At 44.1% G+C, this 17113-nt stretch overlaps 1 protein-coding gene across 1 annotated transcript in view; it reads right to left on the minus strand.

The window, feature by feature from the left end:
* SMS (spermine synthase) overlaps positions 1-15445 on the minus strand; it is a 52191-nt gene extending 36746 nt beyond the window's left edge. The window contains exon 1 of the mRNA XM_069874214.1: positions 15284-15445. Within this exon, the coding sequence (XP_069730315.1) occupies positions 15284-15332 (49 nt within the window). The 5' untranslated portion in view covers positions 15333-15445. The remainder of the gene's footprint in view (positions 1-15283) is intronic.
* Positions 15446-17113: the final 1668 nt, after the last annotated feature.

The raw sequence follows: 17113 nt of genomic DNA on the forward strand, positions 1-17113 counted from the left end.
TCAAATGCATAAAAGAAACAGGACAGTTCTCAAACTGATTCCAGTCTCTGTGACTTTATACTGAGAAAGGAACTTTGCACTGATCATTTTAAACTTGCAGCTGCAAACATGCACCAGCACTCTTTTTTGGGAGGATACAAGCAGCTGCTCCAAAGCCAGTGCATTCAAAAAAATTTGTCACTTCAGACACGCGGTCCCCTTTTTCTTGCTTGGTATTTGCTTCTTTGCACTACACTTTTACCTTCAACCCCATCCTTTACAAAAGCCCTGCTCATGTCCTTTCCATGTTTCTTTGTGTCACTACCACAACATTAAACAAGAACTCAGTTTAATAATGCATACCACACCTTTCCTGGCCAGCAAGTTAGCATGAGATCCAAACTGCACTAGTATGCAACTAACACCCAGGCCACTTCACTTTCACTTGAATATCTTGTAGGAGCTGCAGTAAGATGGAGAGCAGGCTCTGTAAGAACTGAAAGGCTCATACCACATTTAGCCTACTTTCAGCAGTTTCCAGGATTCCTGCTAGATGCATCTTGGCAGATACTGCAGGACATCACAGATCTTTTACTGCTCCATGACTATAATCCTTCACAAGCCACTCATCATTCAGCAGCATTTCTTTGCTAAGCAGCCATGTACAAGCTTGACCGAGTTCTTCCTATTATGCGACTTAGCTTTAGGAAATTAAAACAATAACATCCTCTTTCATCAGGCCTCCTTGTTGTTATATTAAACAAGATTTGCCTTGGAGGTCTAATTAATTCTCCAAAGTTGGTCACTCCTTTTGAAAAAGTTTGAGGCATCAGCTGTTGCTTGACAGCACCAGGAAGTTTCAGCAATCTCAGGATCTCTCACCCAAATCAACTTGCCACCACTTCACTCCAAGCTCAAATATGCTATATCAAGCACTGATAAGCAAACAGGACAACAGTGACTACAAAAGCAGCAACAGCTTTGAATCTACATTAAAATATTAATTCAATTAGTCATTAATATATTTGCTTTTTAGGAACAAGAGAAAAAAAACAAACTCATTACCAAGCATGAAATACTAAGTATTTGATAATTTGCCAGAAGGTATGAATACACCCAGAGTTTCAACTCTAGAGAACAAACAAACACTGTGCATAAGATTTGATAAATGTACTTCAAGAATCAATGTCCAGTTAAGCCAGTTTTTTAATCCCAGCACACTTGAGATTTGCAGCAGTTGTAGACATTTCTGACATTTCAGCAGCAAAGAAGCCATTATCTGACAGCGATGTGTGAACATGAGCACAGCTCAGTCCAGAGTTACTATAGGCATTCAATCTGCCCTTATGAGTGACGCTGAATAGTTTCACCGAACACTGAGCTGAGTAATCTGCTACTGAGCCAGACTATCTCTAAAAATATTCTGGTTTAAGACCTCCTCATACCAGAGGATTGACAAAATCTTAGTAAACCATGGGAACAGATTAGTTCTCATTTGAAGGTATTCACCCCATTCCAGATTTCAAAGTTTTCTTACCCAGATTTTGAATCATTTCCTCTAGCACAAAAGGATGTAATTCAACCAAAACAATAGGATATAAAGCACTCATGCAAGTTTCCATATCTCAGATGCATTTTTGCCTTGGTATGTACACTTCAAATAGAGAAAGGTGAAGAAAAAAACATATCAAATTAAGATAAATGCTCCATTTAAGTACACTAGGAGCCAAAATGCAGAACACGCTAATAGCAAACAGCAACCTGAATCACTGGTATATTATTTCAGTTCAGAGCTGTGTGAACACTTCATATATTACACCACTGTTTTTTGCAACTGGTTAGGCACTCTACCTCTCGGCTCCAATTCTTAAAAAAAAGACTCACCAGAAAAGGAAATGTGCAGAGACAAGGTTGGAGGCTATCAGGTACAAGTGATGAAGGGAACACACCCAAGAAGAGATTCTTTTATAGCCAGGTGAGGTCCCAAGGGCAGTTCAAGAGGAGGGCAGCAGGAGGCTTGAGCCTGCAACCCGCTGCAGTGGCACACCTGACTGCTCTGGCACCAAGCCCACCAGAGTCAAATCAGGCCATTCACAGTGCCTCCTTTCATCACCACTTACTGGAAATACAGTAACCAGGCTTGGAGGTGTACAGGGGCTCCTCTCCTTCATGGACTAATCTGAGACATTTTTCTAACAATACTGTATCTTAAACATCAAAAAAACTCCAGAATTAGGAGTGTGCTGCAGAAATACATAGTGACCAAAATGTTCATAAATTTTAACATCCAGAGATGAGGAGAAACTTTAGGCTCATACCTGAGATTTTTTTTAATCACTAAAACAAATAAATAGTAAGAGACAACTCGCTACAGATTACAGAAAGCCAAAAGCCTCATCCTGCTAGTTCCACCTTTCTCCCATACATTAGTGTGGAGCAGTACACGATAGCTGGTAGGTAACTGGTTACTTGTTTGATGATCAATTCCTGCACAATAATCTTTCTTAAAACTTGAACACTTCAGAAGAATTGTACTCCTTTTGTCCAGGTTAAAAGCATCTTCACGCATGAAAAATGAGCACCAGACAACACAAGTGTTTAAAACAGACTACCCAGAGAGGCTTCCACAGAAGTATCGTGGAGTTCAGAATGACAACACCACTTACCTAAACTGGTCCTTTTCCTCCAAAAACCACAAAGTAAGCCCACACCTCAGAAGAAGGAAAGGACTCCCTCCAAACACACCACAAAGTCCCTGTTTTAGTTAATCCCCAGGACAACGAAGCTAGATTTTGCCTGATATATTAACAGGTGCAAATTAAAAACAACTGGCTTTAGGAACACACACCTCCTGGGTATTAAGTTTGGAAGTCTCCCATCAGAACCATCCCCCCACACAGGAAGATCCCTTTTTGTTTTGCCCTTGCCAGCTCTGTGAAAGGAGTAAATAGAAATCTATACTAAAATTACTCCTTTCAATAGATTTGTGCCTGTGAGAATCAACCTTATGTTTATTTATACACAAAAGTCAACAAATCACACATGCCATGAGGCTTAAAAAGGGGCAAGCATGTGGAAATAGTCATCTACTGTTCACCTACCCATAAGAAAACAGATTCCTAAAGTTCACACAGAATTTGTTCCCTCATTCCTACTCTGAGGACTTCCAGCTACACAGTGAATATGGGCAAATCAAGCTATACTGCACAACAGCAAATCAATGAACTTAACAGCACATCCACGAAATCACCAGTCAATATAAAATCACCCAGTACACCCAAGCGTCTTTTTTGACATTATGAGTGAAATAACCAGAATGAACTCCCAAATTAAAGATACCCACCTACCAATAGGACAAATTCAGCTAAGCGAGAAATCAGCCAAAAGCCACTGCACAGACACTGAACAGAAATGGCTGGGCTTTAACTTCTGCCAGCAGTGCAAAGTACATATGTACATGAAAACAAAAAAACCCCATCATTCCTAGTGATGCAGTCTGCTTACCTTATGTTATCTAAAGGTCAGTAGCATAAAATCACCTTGTCCCACTTCATCTTTCCCTTGAGCTCTAATAATGAGATTCAACATAAAACCTTAAGTTTTCAGCATCTACAAGTATAGCAGCTCCAATTCACTTTCATAATGGAAAAAAACCCAAAACATTAAAGTCACTCCTTCACCCTTCCTCTATTCAATTTCTTTTATTGGGACAATGAAAGTTTACTGTACACATAAAAAACAGAAGCAATGTTGTATATTGAATACGCCATGCTGTTTTGCAAATCTGAAGTTCCTGAAGTTTTCTACAGCCTCAGCCTCAATAAAAATACATTCCAACAACACAGATTTAAGCCTTACTGTCTGTCCTTCCAAGGGACACAAGATTCTAGTTACTGGATAACAGTATTAAAACATCTATTATCAAACTTCAGAATAATAGCATTATCACATATTAAAGTGTCAACAGTAGCCATATACGCAGAGTAAGACTTATTTGAAACAGCGTTACACACAGCAGCAGTGATTTTACCTGTAAGATCAATTCTGCAAGGTATCTTATAATTTGAAATTCAAGATGAGAACAGCTACTCAAATGTGGAGCCAAACCTGAAGTGATGAGGCAGAACCCTTTCACTGACAGTATTTAAAAGCCAGTATTTGATTTCCATCTAGTCGCAGACAAACTTCTTTTTGAAAAGGTTAAATAGTGAGCTGTAACAAGGACAGATAACAATTACAAGAATTTATTATTTTAATATATTCAATCACAAAACACCACAACATGGAGATCAACGGAAGAAATGAAGAAATCAAGAATCAAGAAATCAAGAAAAGCAGAATAAAGAAATCAAGAAATAGATTGTACCAGCTGCACAAAACACTTTTGTTTTACCCTCCTCCCCTTACTAGTATAGGAACCCTTCAGGTGAGCCAAATTGCAAAGTGAAGCATCAAAACAAAACCATGTTCTCATGCTCTAATGTAAAGCCAGTCACTAAACTAATGTAAGTGTTACCTAAACAAATAATTTTGTTGCTAGAATAAAGCAAGCACATCACACATGAAATCAGGTAGACTAGCAAGTCTTAAGCACAAAGATTCAACACCACAACATACATATTGAAAAAAAAACACAGAAGGCATTTGCTACTAATTTAGGTCATTAACACTTGAAGACTAACTGACATTTACTTGCACATGAAAATGCTTACTAAACTTTATAAATCAGGAGCCCAATTTTCCTTATTTTTTCCTTTTAGCCCAGACTGACTTCCCAATATATTCTTGGCTTCTGGCAGAAGACCAGAGCCTTACTCAAGGCATTTTTGCATTTTAAGAACAGTCAGGAAGGATAAATCCTATGATCAGCTGAGAACATTAAGACTATCTGGGGAAGCGTTATACATATAGCCACAGTCCTGTATACAGGTTATTTTAAGTCATGCAGACTGTCTCAAAGACAACTTAAAACAGATCACTTCAGTGAAGTAGCTCAGCTTTGTTAAGCTTGTACTCTATGCAGTAGTAAATGTATTTACTAGTCTCAAAAAATCCTACCACATTGAATTTCTACCCACTCACTACTAGACAACGACACTAGCCAGACTTCAGGCAGACAGCAGGTATACACAGTCTCTGCATTACACCAGGTCTGCAGATACCTGACCTGTAGAAGCTAGGATACACCACTCATAGCTATCTCTGAAACTCTGTACTAGCGCAGAGATGAGCAATCAACCACAGACACTGGCCTACAGAAGACCCCAATTATGGGTATAATTAAGAAACCACCCAGAAACAAGAAAATAAGCTTTTCATTTTAACAGCAGCTGACTACAGCAGAGCCAAAGTCAAGGTTAAAATACTTAAAGCATGCCCAAATTTGAAGCTATCAATAAGGAAAAGCACAAAGACAAAGGATCACCTTCCAGTATCTACCTAGGTTTTATTTGTATAAGTACTTGATTAGCATCTTTGACTTGACTGAGGAATGACTTGGGAAATCAAGCACTAAAAGCCAACTTTTCCTCCTGGTTTATCTACTGCACAGAGTTCCTGCTTGTGGATTCATCAATATCTGAAGGATCAATCTTGATGACTCCTGCATCAACACCACACCAGCAAAGTTTAAAAAGAACCCACCACAGGGACCTATAAAGGGTTGAGTAGTTTTTTTTAGTCCTTGTAAGCTTTTGGTAAAACTTTTAGAAGCCCCTTATTGCCATTGAGAGCACTGGAGGGACCATTTTTCAGCTAGCTATTAGAGGAATGTTTTTCAGTTAAGTTGGGCAAGTCCTACAAGAACATTCCACAAACAAAAAATTAACTCCAAGACACCAGACATGACAAGGTCTGAAAGCCAGGACAAGCTCTGAAGGAAAAGTCAGTTAAGTAGTGCCCTTTCAAAAACAAAGGCATAAAAAGGATAGAAGCAGCAAAGAACTACCAGGTTTTGTTGTTTCACAGCAACCGAATGCAGACTTAAAGAACGTTTTTTAAAAAAAAAAGTCTCTCCCATGCCTTTTTGACAAAATCATAAAGTCATAGAATGCTTTGAATGGGAAGGGATCTTTAAGATCATCTAGTTAAAATGCTGGTACTCAGATCCCTGTCCAACCTAACCCTGAATGTTTCCAGGGATGGGGCTTCTACCACCTCTCTGGGCAACATGTACCAGTACTCCACCACTCACTATAAAAGCTTCTTCCTTGTATCTAGTCCGAATCTACCCTGTTAGTTTAAGACCACTGCCCCTTGTCCTACTGCAACAGGTCCTGCTAAAAAGTCTCTCATAAGCCCCCTTCTGGTACTGAAAGGCTGCTATATGGTCTCCCCAGAGCCTTCTCTTCTCCAGGATGAATCACCCCAATCTCTCAGCCTGTCTTTATAGGTGTTTCATCCCTCTGATCTGTTCATGACCCTCCTCTCTACCTGCTCCAACAGGTCCATGTACGCTTTAAAAGTGATCTTCCTAGACCTGGCATCTAATTGTAGCTAGTTATGAAACTACATCCAATTATGGTTTTTTAAAGGCAGATCTTCTGGAATGGTGCACAACAGCTCACCAGAAGTCCTGCCACTCTCTCATAACTCTGAAAGACAGACCGCTTATAGGCCTCCAAAAGTAACAGTGGCTGGCATTCTGTAAGTCACATGGCTGTTTAATAATCACAAAAAAGTTTAGTCAAGAAAAAAGCTTTTAAACTCATTTCCGTTTCCTTCATTGCTACATTACCCTCTAAGTTTATTTTAAGTTTTTCCACTTGAAACAAACAAATTCACTGTTCTTTAATACAGAACCAAGATTTGCTTATCTAGGGACAGATACACAAAGTATTTGTCATACTGTTCTGGACAACCCACAAACAGTATATTTTATACTTCAAAACACAGACTCTTCACTCAAAACAGACTCTTCCAGATTTGCTGCTTGGTCAAGCTTAATTCTGCTGCGGAAAGACAGTATTTCATTGAACTCCTCACAACACTTCACCCCATTAGATTATCACTGCTGAAAAGAAGGCAAAGAGTTAAGCCAAAGGCATTTGTAAACCAACATTCTCACACCCAAGTCTGGCACATCACCTTTACACAAAGTATTGATGCACTCTGAAAACTTACTTCATGATAAGATAGCTTGAGACTTAACATCAACAAATGTTGTTCTAGTGTCTCAGCTCCACTAATTTAGTTTTCTTCCCAGTCTCTCATTTGTCTTCATTGTCTCTCCCAGTAATGCACAAGTCCAAGAACTGGCATATAAGGACTGTTCACATTTTAAATATTGTCACTTGTTGAAATACCTGTAGCCCTCCCATGAAGAAAAACAGTAAAAGATAAAGTGTACTTGGTAACAGAACTTCAGCATGCCCAAATAATAGCAGCTGTCCTGTTCACTTACATCTCAAGCCACTTTTATCACCTTGATTATCTAACCAGACTAACCAGTACTGTCATGTGTACATCTCTCTCCTTCCAAGGATCTTGTTATTAAAAAGGCATGGTCAGAGAAATATACCTGAAATGGGAAATACTGATGCGTCAAAAGCAGTTACTATTTCCTGTAGGAAACCAGACCCTCACAGAAACTATATCCCATGCTGTGAACATTCACCTTCGTAGGTGACAGTTCCTTTCTTTATGTCTGAGCAAACAGTCATTCAGTATTTGACATCGTACTGGAGATTCAGATAATATTTTCAGAGTTCCACTCATAAAGCACTTCAATCTTCAAAACTGGAAACCAACAAAAGCAGGAAGTGACTACAGAGCAATCCTTCCTGCTAAAAATAGAAAGCTACCAATCCCTGCATTAATGCCTTCTGACAAGCCCCATTTGTCCTCTGACACAGCAGGCCAGTTCTTGGTCCAGGCCTGTCAGAACTAGACTGAGATCTGCCAGGCTCAGCTCAGAACAGCCCAGCCAAGACCACAGGCTGAGCACATACTGCTCAGAGGCTGCCAAGGGAGCACCATTCATATGGACCCATTCCTGAACTGCAGCTGCAAGTTGGCTGCAAACACACCTTTGACCAGGGTTGCCTATAAGGCTAATCTTCAGAGGCATTTACTTGAGTCCTGTTTAATCTTTATTTACATAGTCTTCACATACAGATCATAGACAAGGAGTTAGCAAATTTTGATAACACACCAGAAATCAATAGGGTAAAGAAAAGAGATAAGCATACCATCTGCATGTTATCAGCGTAATCAGATGCTTCAGCACTTCAGACAATCCAATACCTGACAGAACCAGTCAAACTGAGCTACAAGGTTCAGACACTGTTCCCCCTACAATATTTTCAAATATACTTAACTTTTTTACTGCTAACTGCAGCCAGCTCAAGTCATATGAGGCAGAGCTGCTTCTAAAAAAGGCCAAAGCCCTAGCATCTCTAGTACATTAGGCAACAAAATCAGCCATTACGTGGAATATTCATTTAAAAATAACTATATAGAGCCAAGTGCTCAAAGGTTTAAGACTATAAATAGAAAACTCAATGAAACTGCAAACATTTAGTATTAGCTTAAGCCTCTCCTTCATACACAGGATTCCAACTTACTTGTGCAAAAACTCCACGAGAGATATCAAGTTTTCAATGCCAGTTATCTCCACACTTCTTACAGGATGAACTCGAATCAACAGCCTAAACTGCTGATTATCTGCTTATTAAACCAAACCAGCAGCAATTTCAAACCGTCTTTACAATTTACAGTATGCAGCTCAACGCACAAGCAGTGGAACTGCAGTGACTGTACAGGTAAAAGATAAGTTAAAGATTTCAGAGATTGCAGTGAGAAAGAGCCAATACACCACCCCTCTTCACCATTTCTCTTAAACAATTCTGTTTCTGGGAAAAAAATGCCTCAGAATCATTAGTTCTTAAAGCAAGGGAAGTCAGCTACAAGGCTACAAAGGGATGAAGAACTAAGAGCCCTGACAACTCTTTCTCCCTCCAAACGTTTAGAACAGCAGAGCCAAGAACAAGCACCATAAACTGTGGTCTTGCTCTATGAAGACTTTAACCAAAACAAGGACAAGAATGAAAATACTAGCTTGACTGTATGCAATTTAGAATTTTAACAATTTGACAGCCTAAGCAAAAACTTCGGTATGGGAAGAACATTTAGTAGAGTAACTCAGAACATCTTATGATCCAGACTCTTTTTGAACACAAACACATGCCTTGTTAGTTATTACACTTTCAAGCACACCAAAAACACAGGAGCAGATTATGCAGTATTACCTATCAGCTAACAACAAAGGATGTGAATGTTATTTATATCTTTACATCCTTGACTGTATACTAAAAACTTCACCTGACTTCATTTGTGTCTGCTTAAAAGTGTTCCAGAAGTCTAAGAGAGAGGATTGTTGATAGTTAGTGGCACTTCCCTGTGTTGTAATGGATTCTTCAGTCCAGACATTTAACACATGATTATATAACTTATAAAGCAGTTACTGCCCCCCATTGAAAAAAACCTCTAAAAGAAAAATTCTGCAAAACTGTTTATCTCCAATAAGCACAGCTATGTAGCAAAACGCTAACCAAAGGAAAATAGTGTTTGCAAGTCAAATTCAGTATACATGACTCCAGTTAGATTTTTGTTTCAGACAATTCATAAATGAAGATTCTCTCTTAACATATTGCCTACTTCCAACAACACTCAGCCATTTACATATATTCTTAGTGATTTGCTCACGAAGTTTTTCCCCGACAAGCAGCAGTGCCAGAATTCGGCAGGACACACTACAGATAAGAACAAAGCAAAGCCACTGAGAGAGCTTAAGAAGGTGGCTCAGCCCCTAAACGATCATTCCTTTTTCCTTCTCTCTGCATGAAAGCATTAATTTTGAAGAAAACCAGACCACATGCACACACACGTCCACTTAACAGTTTTTCTTCAAAAACCAACCATTGCCTTACCTGCACTACAGCCCCAATATCCTCACTGTGTGCCAATTCACACAAAATCATCACTAAAATTTCAGTAACTGCCAGCTCAGGTAATTGCTGCTTTCCTCCACCATCTCACTCATCTGTGCCCTGGCCCTGAACGTTGTCAGCACAACTGTTTTTGCCATGAGCTGTATAATCTTCCCTCACAATAATCCCAAACAGTAAACTTCATGACAGTCAAAACTGATTTTCCAAAAAGGTCTTACCCTTTCAAAGCAACTTTCTGAAGCAAATAAAAAAACCAAATGTCTAGAGAGTCTCCATATTACCCATCTCCCATTAAAGAAACTTGAAAAGCATTAATCATTTCCATACCCAACCAAGAAAACTAAGCTTACGTGACATACTTGTGCATCAACAGAAACAATCCTATGTATGAGCAGACTTACAATGTATAGTAATCAGAACTCAATTCTAAACAGATTTAAGACACTGAGCAGCTACACACTTCCATTATAGTCTTTTAACTAAATAACTTGAGATGATTTCTGATTGACTAACAAAAATGTAATTAGACCAGAGGTGAAAGCCATGACTACAGTCTTGTATGCCCCAATTAAGGAAGGTGAACAATCTAGGTTCATTTTCATAAGAGCTTTGTTAAAGTACTCTTGTATTTTATAATAGCCACCACTACCCTGACTGCCTGCCGAAGTTGCCTCCTTATCATCTCAATGGCCACAAATAAGCAAGATAGTTCTGCTCAAAGGACTGAGCTTCACAGCTGCTCCTTTAGTCAGCTCTTGGGAGGCCATAACAGGAAGTCAGGTTGCATTATCCAGCTATCAAAGATTCAGTCCTGCTGCCTATTATTATTTCTAAAACTTGATAGAAAAATGCATAATTGGGAGGTATGGTTACAAGACAGACAAAAGGGACTTTTCCCTTTTGACTAATTTTTAGATATTGTAGTACTTCAAAAAAAATTACCAGAACTTTGAAAACTGACAGCTTTTAGTAGAGATATGTAGCTTTATTCATCTCATGTAACCCCGTGCTTCTCTTCTCTCCCTATCTTCCCCTCATTCTCAAAACAAAGGACTTGTTTTCTCCTTTAACTCCCTACACGTTTTCACTGACATTACTGGCATCTCTCAATACCTCCAACAACTATCAACCTTACAGAAGTGATGTTAAACACTAAGAAGCGCCTACCATTCCAGTTAGTGTTCGCAAGAGTTGAGTTCACGTTTTAATCCTGAGGAATGTGCATGACATGCATCACAGTCCAATATCCCAAGAGAATCGGACTGCCTGAAGAAAACAGGGCTGCTATTGAATGGATTTGGCACATGCCAAGTCAGCAAGCCAGTGGGAACGACCCACTAGATCCTACACCATTCTGCTGAGTAAGCAGTTGCTAGCTAATAACTGCACAAGTACTAACATGCAATGAAATTCCACCTTCCTAATGCAGTGCTGCATCCTCCAGATCCTTTCACTGACATTCGAAAACCCCAACTTACTCACCAAGAACTTTGAAGATGAAGACAAGCCACACACAGAGCACAAAGAAACAAACAGATCCCAGAAAAAATGTTATCTCCCATCCTTTATCATGTCATGCCAGACAACAGTGAAGCCTTTCTTCACTTTGCAAATAAGAGAACACTATATAAAAATCACAGAATGGTTTGGGTTGGAAGGTACCTTAAAGATCACCTAGTTGCAAACGCCCTGCCATGTGCAGGGACACCTCCCACTAGATTAGGTTGCTCAAGGCCTCATGCAACCTGGCCTTGAATACTTTCAGGGATGGGGCAACCACAACTTCCCTGGGCAACCTGTTCCAGTACCTCACCACCCTCATGGTGAAGAAATTCCCCCTATGTCTAGGCTAAATCTTCCCCTCCCCAATTTATAGCCATTCCCCCTAGTCCTATCACTACATGCCTTTGTAAACAGCCCCTCTCCGTACTGGAATGTCACTGTAAGGTCTCCTCAGAGCCTTCTCTTCTCCAAGCTGAACAACCCCAACCCTCTCAGCCTGTCCCTGTATGGGTGGTGCTTCATCCCTCTGATCATCCTTGTAGACTTCCTTAGGGCCTGTTCCAACAGTTCCATATCCTTCATACATTGATGATTCCAGAACTGGAACACAGTGCTCCAGGTGAGGTCTCACAAGAGCAGAATAGAGGCAGAATTACCTCCCTCAATCTGCTGAGTACATTTCTTTTGATGCAGCCCAGGACACAGGTGGCCTTCTGGTCTGTGAGCATGCATTGCTGGCTCATGCCAATTTTCTCATCAATCGGTAAGCTTCTCATCAACAGCTACTGCGTTAACATTAATGCTGAGAACCATATTCAAATTACTTCAACCATATATGACTAACCCCATATATAAGCACATTCTTCAAGAAATAAGACACCAGAAAAACATACAGTTATTGTTCTATTGCAGGGCATTTGCAGTGCAAACTATTAAACAGCTGTACCTGCAGACTGAAGTCTTACCTTCCTACAAAGTGGCACATTAAACAGCTGTATTAATACCTACCAAAAATACATTTGTCAAAAACTCACGACACAGCTAATGTTTTGAGGAATACAGAGTGTGCATTTACCAAGTTGTTAAGAAATCTGCATTCTCCAGAATACAAACAAAGATGGATCAGCTTCAACCAAGATGTAGAGATAGCATTACCCTCATGGGATCAGAAGGCCATATATCTCATTTTACTAAATGACATTCCACAGCATTCCAGATGGTTCAGAAGTATCAATCCATGTAACTTACTGTAAAAAAACCCAACTAGTCAATGATCCATGATTCAGCATTATCTTTTAACTCCTTTAATGCAAAGCATACAGTCAGCAAATGCACTCTCGCTCTAGGCTTTGGGCCGTTAGCACTAGATGAGAGGAAAAACTGCACATCAACAGTACAAGTCAGCTTCAGAGCTGCCATGGGTAAAAGAGCTCTAGACATCTTTTGCAAGATGTGAATTGTGCTGAACTGAACATAACAAGGGAAAAAGGCTTCCTCCCTCCTCTGCTCTACACAGCAACACCTCTACAGTCAGTCCACGCCCCACCCCCGATTAGGCACATCCATTTGGAGAAAGATCCAAACGTTGTCTTCAAAAGTAAAGGGAGATGGAACAGAAAACCCATCTGGAAAGCAAGGCAACACACTCTCCATTTGATGACACAGTTTTTATATCACAGGGTAGCTAATACAATCACTGCCTATTTTCAACATTCCTAACCCTACTCTTTTCCCCAGCAACTCTGACTATGCTGCAGAAGCCAGTTACTGATGTAACCCTTGAATCCATGATAGTTGGGGGAACTAAATAAGTAGAGGCCATTGCAGGGCTGGACAACATTCATGGAAACCGCTTTAGACTGGTTTAACTTCTTGACTGCGCTCATGCAAGATTAGTCAAGTACAAGATGCAAGCAAAATGGCAAGACTATCTTATTCGCCTTAGGTCATCACCAGAGTGGCTAAACTGCATTCAAAAATGTAAAATGGGAACCAGAGGATTTTCACCATGAAACACAGCAGAATATCCAGAAGTGCACTGCTGGGGAACAACTCCACCAATACCTTCCCCCCTCTGCTCCCAGCTCTCTAAAATGCAAACACAGCAATGCCACAAAGCACACAGCAAAGCCCCTGCGGTCAAGAACCTCTCTCTCTAAATCAAGCTGTAGCCAAGATCATAGTTGTCAACACAGCGACCTGCTTCACAGCTCCCCCCCTCCAAAAAGGGAAAGAGAGAGGGGGGAGGACATAGAAGGTCAGCACTCAGAGGCACACCTGTGCAATGCTAAGTCCAGCCCCAGCCTGGTGGCCTCCCTCAGTATTCACCCACAATGTCCCACCCAGTCAAACCCTGTCACCCATCTTGGCCGTTGAAAAACGTGGTGCTCCCTCAGCTGCTGGCTCGAACGTGCCCCCTACAGAAAACTGCGGAGTAAAGATTTGAAGTCATCCAGAGCCATCACAAATCACTTCCTTCATGCTTTGCCGCGAGGTCACAGGGGAAAAACCAAAGCGACAAGGATGCTCGCTCACACTTTGTCCCCACACCTTCGCTCAGTGGGAGCTACGAGCTCGCCGCACCACCACCTAAAGCGCGATACTGGGGCACGGAGGCTTCGCGGGGAGCCCCAGCCCAGCCTTCCTCCCAAGGAACAACCTCTCTTTATCAAAGACGCTGCCTCATTCACTCTGACTCTTCATACGGGGGCAGCAGATTTCTCTCACCACGTGCCTGCAGAAACACCGCCGCTCAGCGCTGTGTACTTCACCCTGTGGGTGCTCCACTCGTGGAGTTCTTGAGAAGGTACCAATCCAGTTCTCATAAACTGATCATAAAAAGCAAGGAATTTCCTATTTCGCTCAAGACCACTAAGATCCTTTATATATTTGCGGAAACGGTCAAGTATCTTATTGAATTTTTCTGTATTGGTTCATCTATGTATGTTTCTATTTATTTTTTTTTTTCCACCGTAGGGAAAGGGGGGCAGAGGTAAGGAGCCAAAAGGAAGAACAAGGAAAACGTGAGCCCACTGCGGACCCAGGAGGAAAGACAAAGTCTGGAGAAAGGATAACCGCCCCTCGGCCGAAGGGGATCGGATCAGCGGTCGTTCTGGGGAGACACCCACAAATCCCGCCCCCGCGGGGCGATCGCGGGCCACGAGGCCGCAGCGGCCGGTCCCGGGGCTCACGGGGGAAAGGGGGTGGGATGAAGGAGGGGACGGGGGAAAGAGGGTGGGATAGGATGAAGGGGGGTGACGGATGGATTGCATGGAATGGCGGGGAGAGAAGGGGGGACCGGGGGAAGGGTGGGTTAATGGGATGCCGGGGGAACGCAGGGGGAAGGTTGGATGGGGGGGATGCCGGGGGGGCGCATGGCAAGGGAGCGGGGGGGGCGGGGAGGCTCACGGGGAAGGGGATTGATGGAATGGGATGCCCGGAGGGGTGCATGGGAAAGGAGGGGAAGGCGAGATGCCGAGGGAGGTGCACGGGTAGGAGGAATAGGGGGGAAGGGTGGCACACATAGAGAAACAGCGGCACGGTGGCCCCGGGGCGCAGAGAGGCGAGAGTGATCAGGGGATGCCGGAGGGAGCAGCGCCACGGTAACCCCGCGGAGCAGGGGGCGGGATGGCGCGGGGAGCAGCAGCGGGGCGGCCCCGGGGCGCGACGCCCGGGGGGGCCGGGGCGAGCAGGGCGCGCCGGAGGGGAGGCCTGGGGAAGCGGGCGCCTGCGACGCTCCGCCATGGCGGGGGATGGGGAACGGGAGGGCGCACGGAGAGGGAGGACGACGACACACGCGCTCTCCGCCCCCCCACCCCCTCCCGCTCCGCGCTCCCGGCCGCGGCGGTTACCCGTGGCGCCGAGCAGGAAGTCCAGGGTGCTGTGCCGCGCTGCTGCCATAGTGAGGTAGAGCCCTGTGCCATGCCTGGAGGAGGCGGCGGCGGCGGCGCGGCGAGTGCGGCGGGGCAGCCTATATGCGCGCGCGCGGGGGCTGCAGCGGCGCCGCGGGGCGGGGGCGGGGCCAAGGGCGGCGGGGCGGGGCCTTTCGGGAGGGGGGCGGGGCCAATGGGTCTATGGCAGGAAATCAGGGGCGTGGTCAATCACAGCTCGGGAGCGGCCAATGCGGGCTAGAGCCAGAAGGCAGGGGCGTGGCCTATAGGGGGCGTGGCCAAAGATGGGGTCGACCGTGTAGGGGCGTGGTCAGTGGTTGAGGGGCGGGGCCAATGAGGGAGGGAAAATGGCGGCGGGGGTGGTGGGTGTTGGCGGCTTAGGGCGACCCAGCGGGAGGGGAATCGTTTGGCCGGCGCCGTCCGCGCTGGGATGCAGTCGCCCCTCCCGTCAGCGAGCCCGGAAACTGCCCGGCTGGAGTCAGATTGCCCTTTAGGATTCGATTCGCGCCCCCCCCCACCCCCCCGGCGCAATCTCGTGATGGTGCCCCGGTGCCGGAGATTGCTCTCCGTCAGCGCTGGGGCGGCTGAGCTGGTGCCCCGCGGCCCTTGCTGGGCGGGGGTGCTCCCTGTGCCGCTCGAGCTGGCGCCGGGAGTCAGACTCACAGGGTGGTTGGGTTGGAAGGGACCTTAAAGGGCATGCACCCCCCTGCTACGGGCAGGGTCACCTCACACCAGACCAGGCTGCCCAAGGCCCCATCCATCCTGGCCTGGAACACCTCCAGGGATGGGGCAGCCACAGCTTCACGGGGCAACCTGTGCCAGTGCCTCACTACCCTCATGGTGAAGAAATTCTTCCTCATATCTAGTCAAAGTCTGCTCTTCTTCAGTTTACGCCCATTCCCCCTTGTGCCATCAGTACAAGCCTTTGTAAACAGCACTTCCCCAGCTTCCCTGGAGCCCCTTCAGGTACTGGAAGGTCGCTATAAGGTCTCCTCAGAGCCTTCTCCAGGCTGAACGATCCCAACTCTCTCAGCCTGTCCTCGTATGGGAGTTGTTCCAGCCCTCTGATCAACTTTCTAGCCCTCCTCTGGACCTGCTCCTGCAGTTCCATATCCTTCTTATTTGGAGGATTCTTCCCCCCCTTCCATTTTATAGCCATCCCCTCATGTCCTATCACTCCATGCCCTTGTATAAGTCCATCCCCAGCCTTTCCTGTAGCCCCTTCAGTTACCGGAAGGTCACTATGAGGTCCCTTGGAGCCTTCTCTTCTCCAGGCTGAACAACCCAAACTCTCTCAGCCTGTCAAATCACCAGAGAATCACCAAAGCATTTTCTTTAAATTCATCCTGCCTACAGAAAAGCCATGGAGCTCATTTCTTTATCAGGGAATGCAGTGATAGGATGAATGTTAGTGTCTTTAAGCTCAAAGAGGGAAAATTTAGATATTAGGAAGAAATTTTTACAGTGAGGGTGATGAGGTGCTGGCACAGGTTGCCCAGAGAGGTTGTGGATGCCCCATCCCTGGGGATGTTCAAGGCCAGGTTGCATGAGGCTTTGAGCAACCTGATGCAGTGGAAGATGTCCCAGCCCTGGCAGTGGGGGTAGAACTGGATGATCTTTAAGGTACCTTCTAACGCAAACCATTCTATGATTCCATAGACAGCTAACTGTAACTTCTTGCTGAAGCCACAAATGACATAAGTCCTGTGTAGTTACAAAACCAGAAACACACCATCTAGATGTGGTTAATGACAGGGCTAGCGTTTAACTTGTCAGTTACTGCTAGTTTTG

The sequence above is a fragment of the Phaenicophaeus curvirostris genome, chromosome 1 (genome assembly GCF_032191515.1).
Source record: "Phaenicophaeus curvirostris isolate KB17595 chromosome 1, BPBGC_Pcur_1.0, whole genome shotgun sequence".
Classification (NCBI taxonomy): domain Eukaryota; kingdom Metazoa; phylum Chordata; class Aves; order Cuculiformes; family Cuculidae; genus Phaenicophaeus; species Phaenicophaeus curvirostris.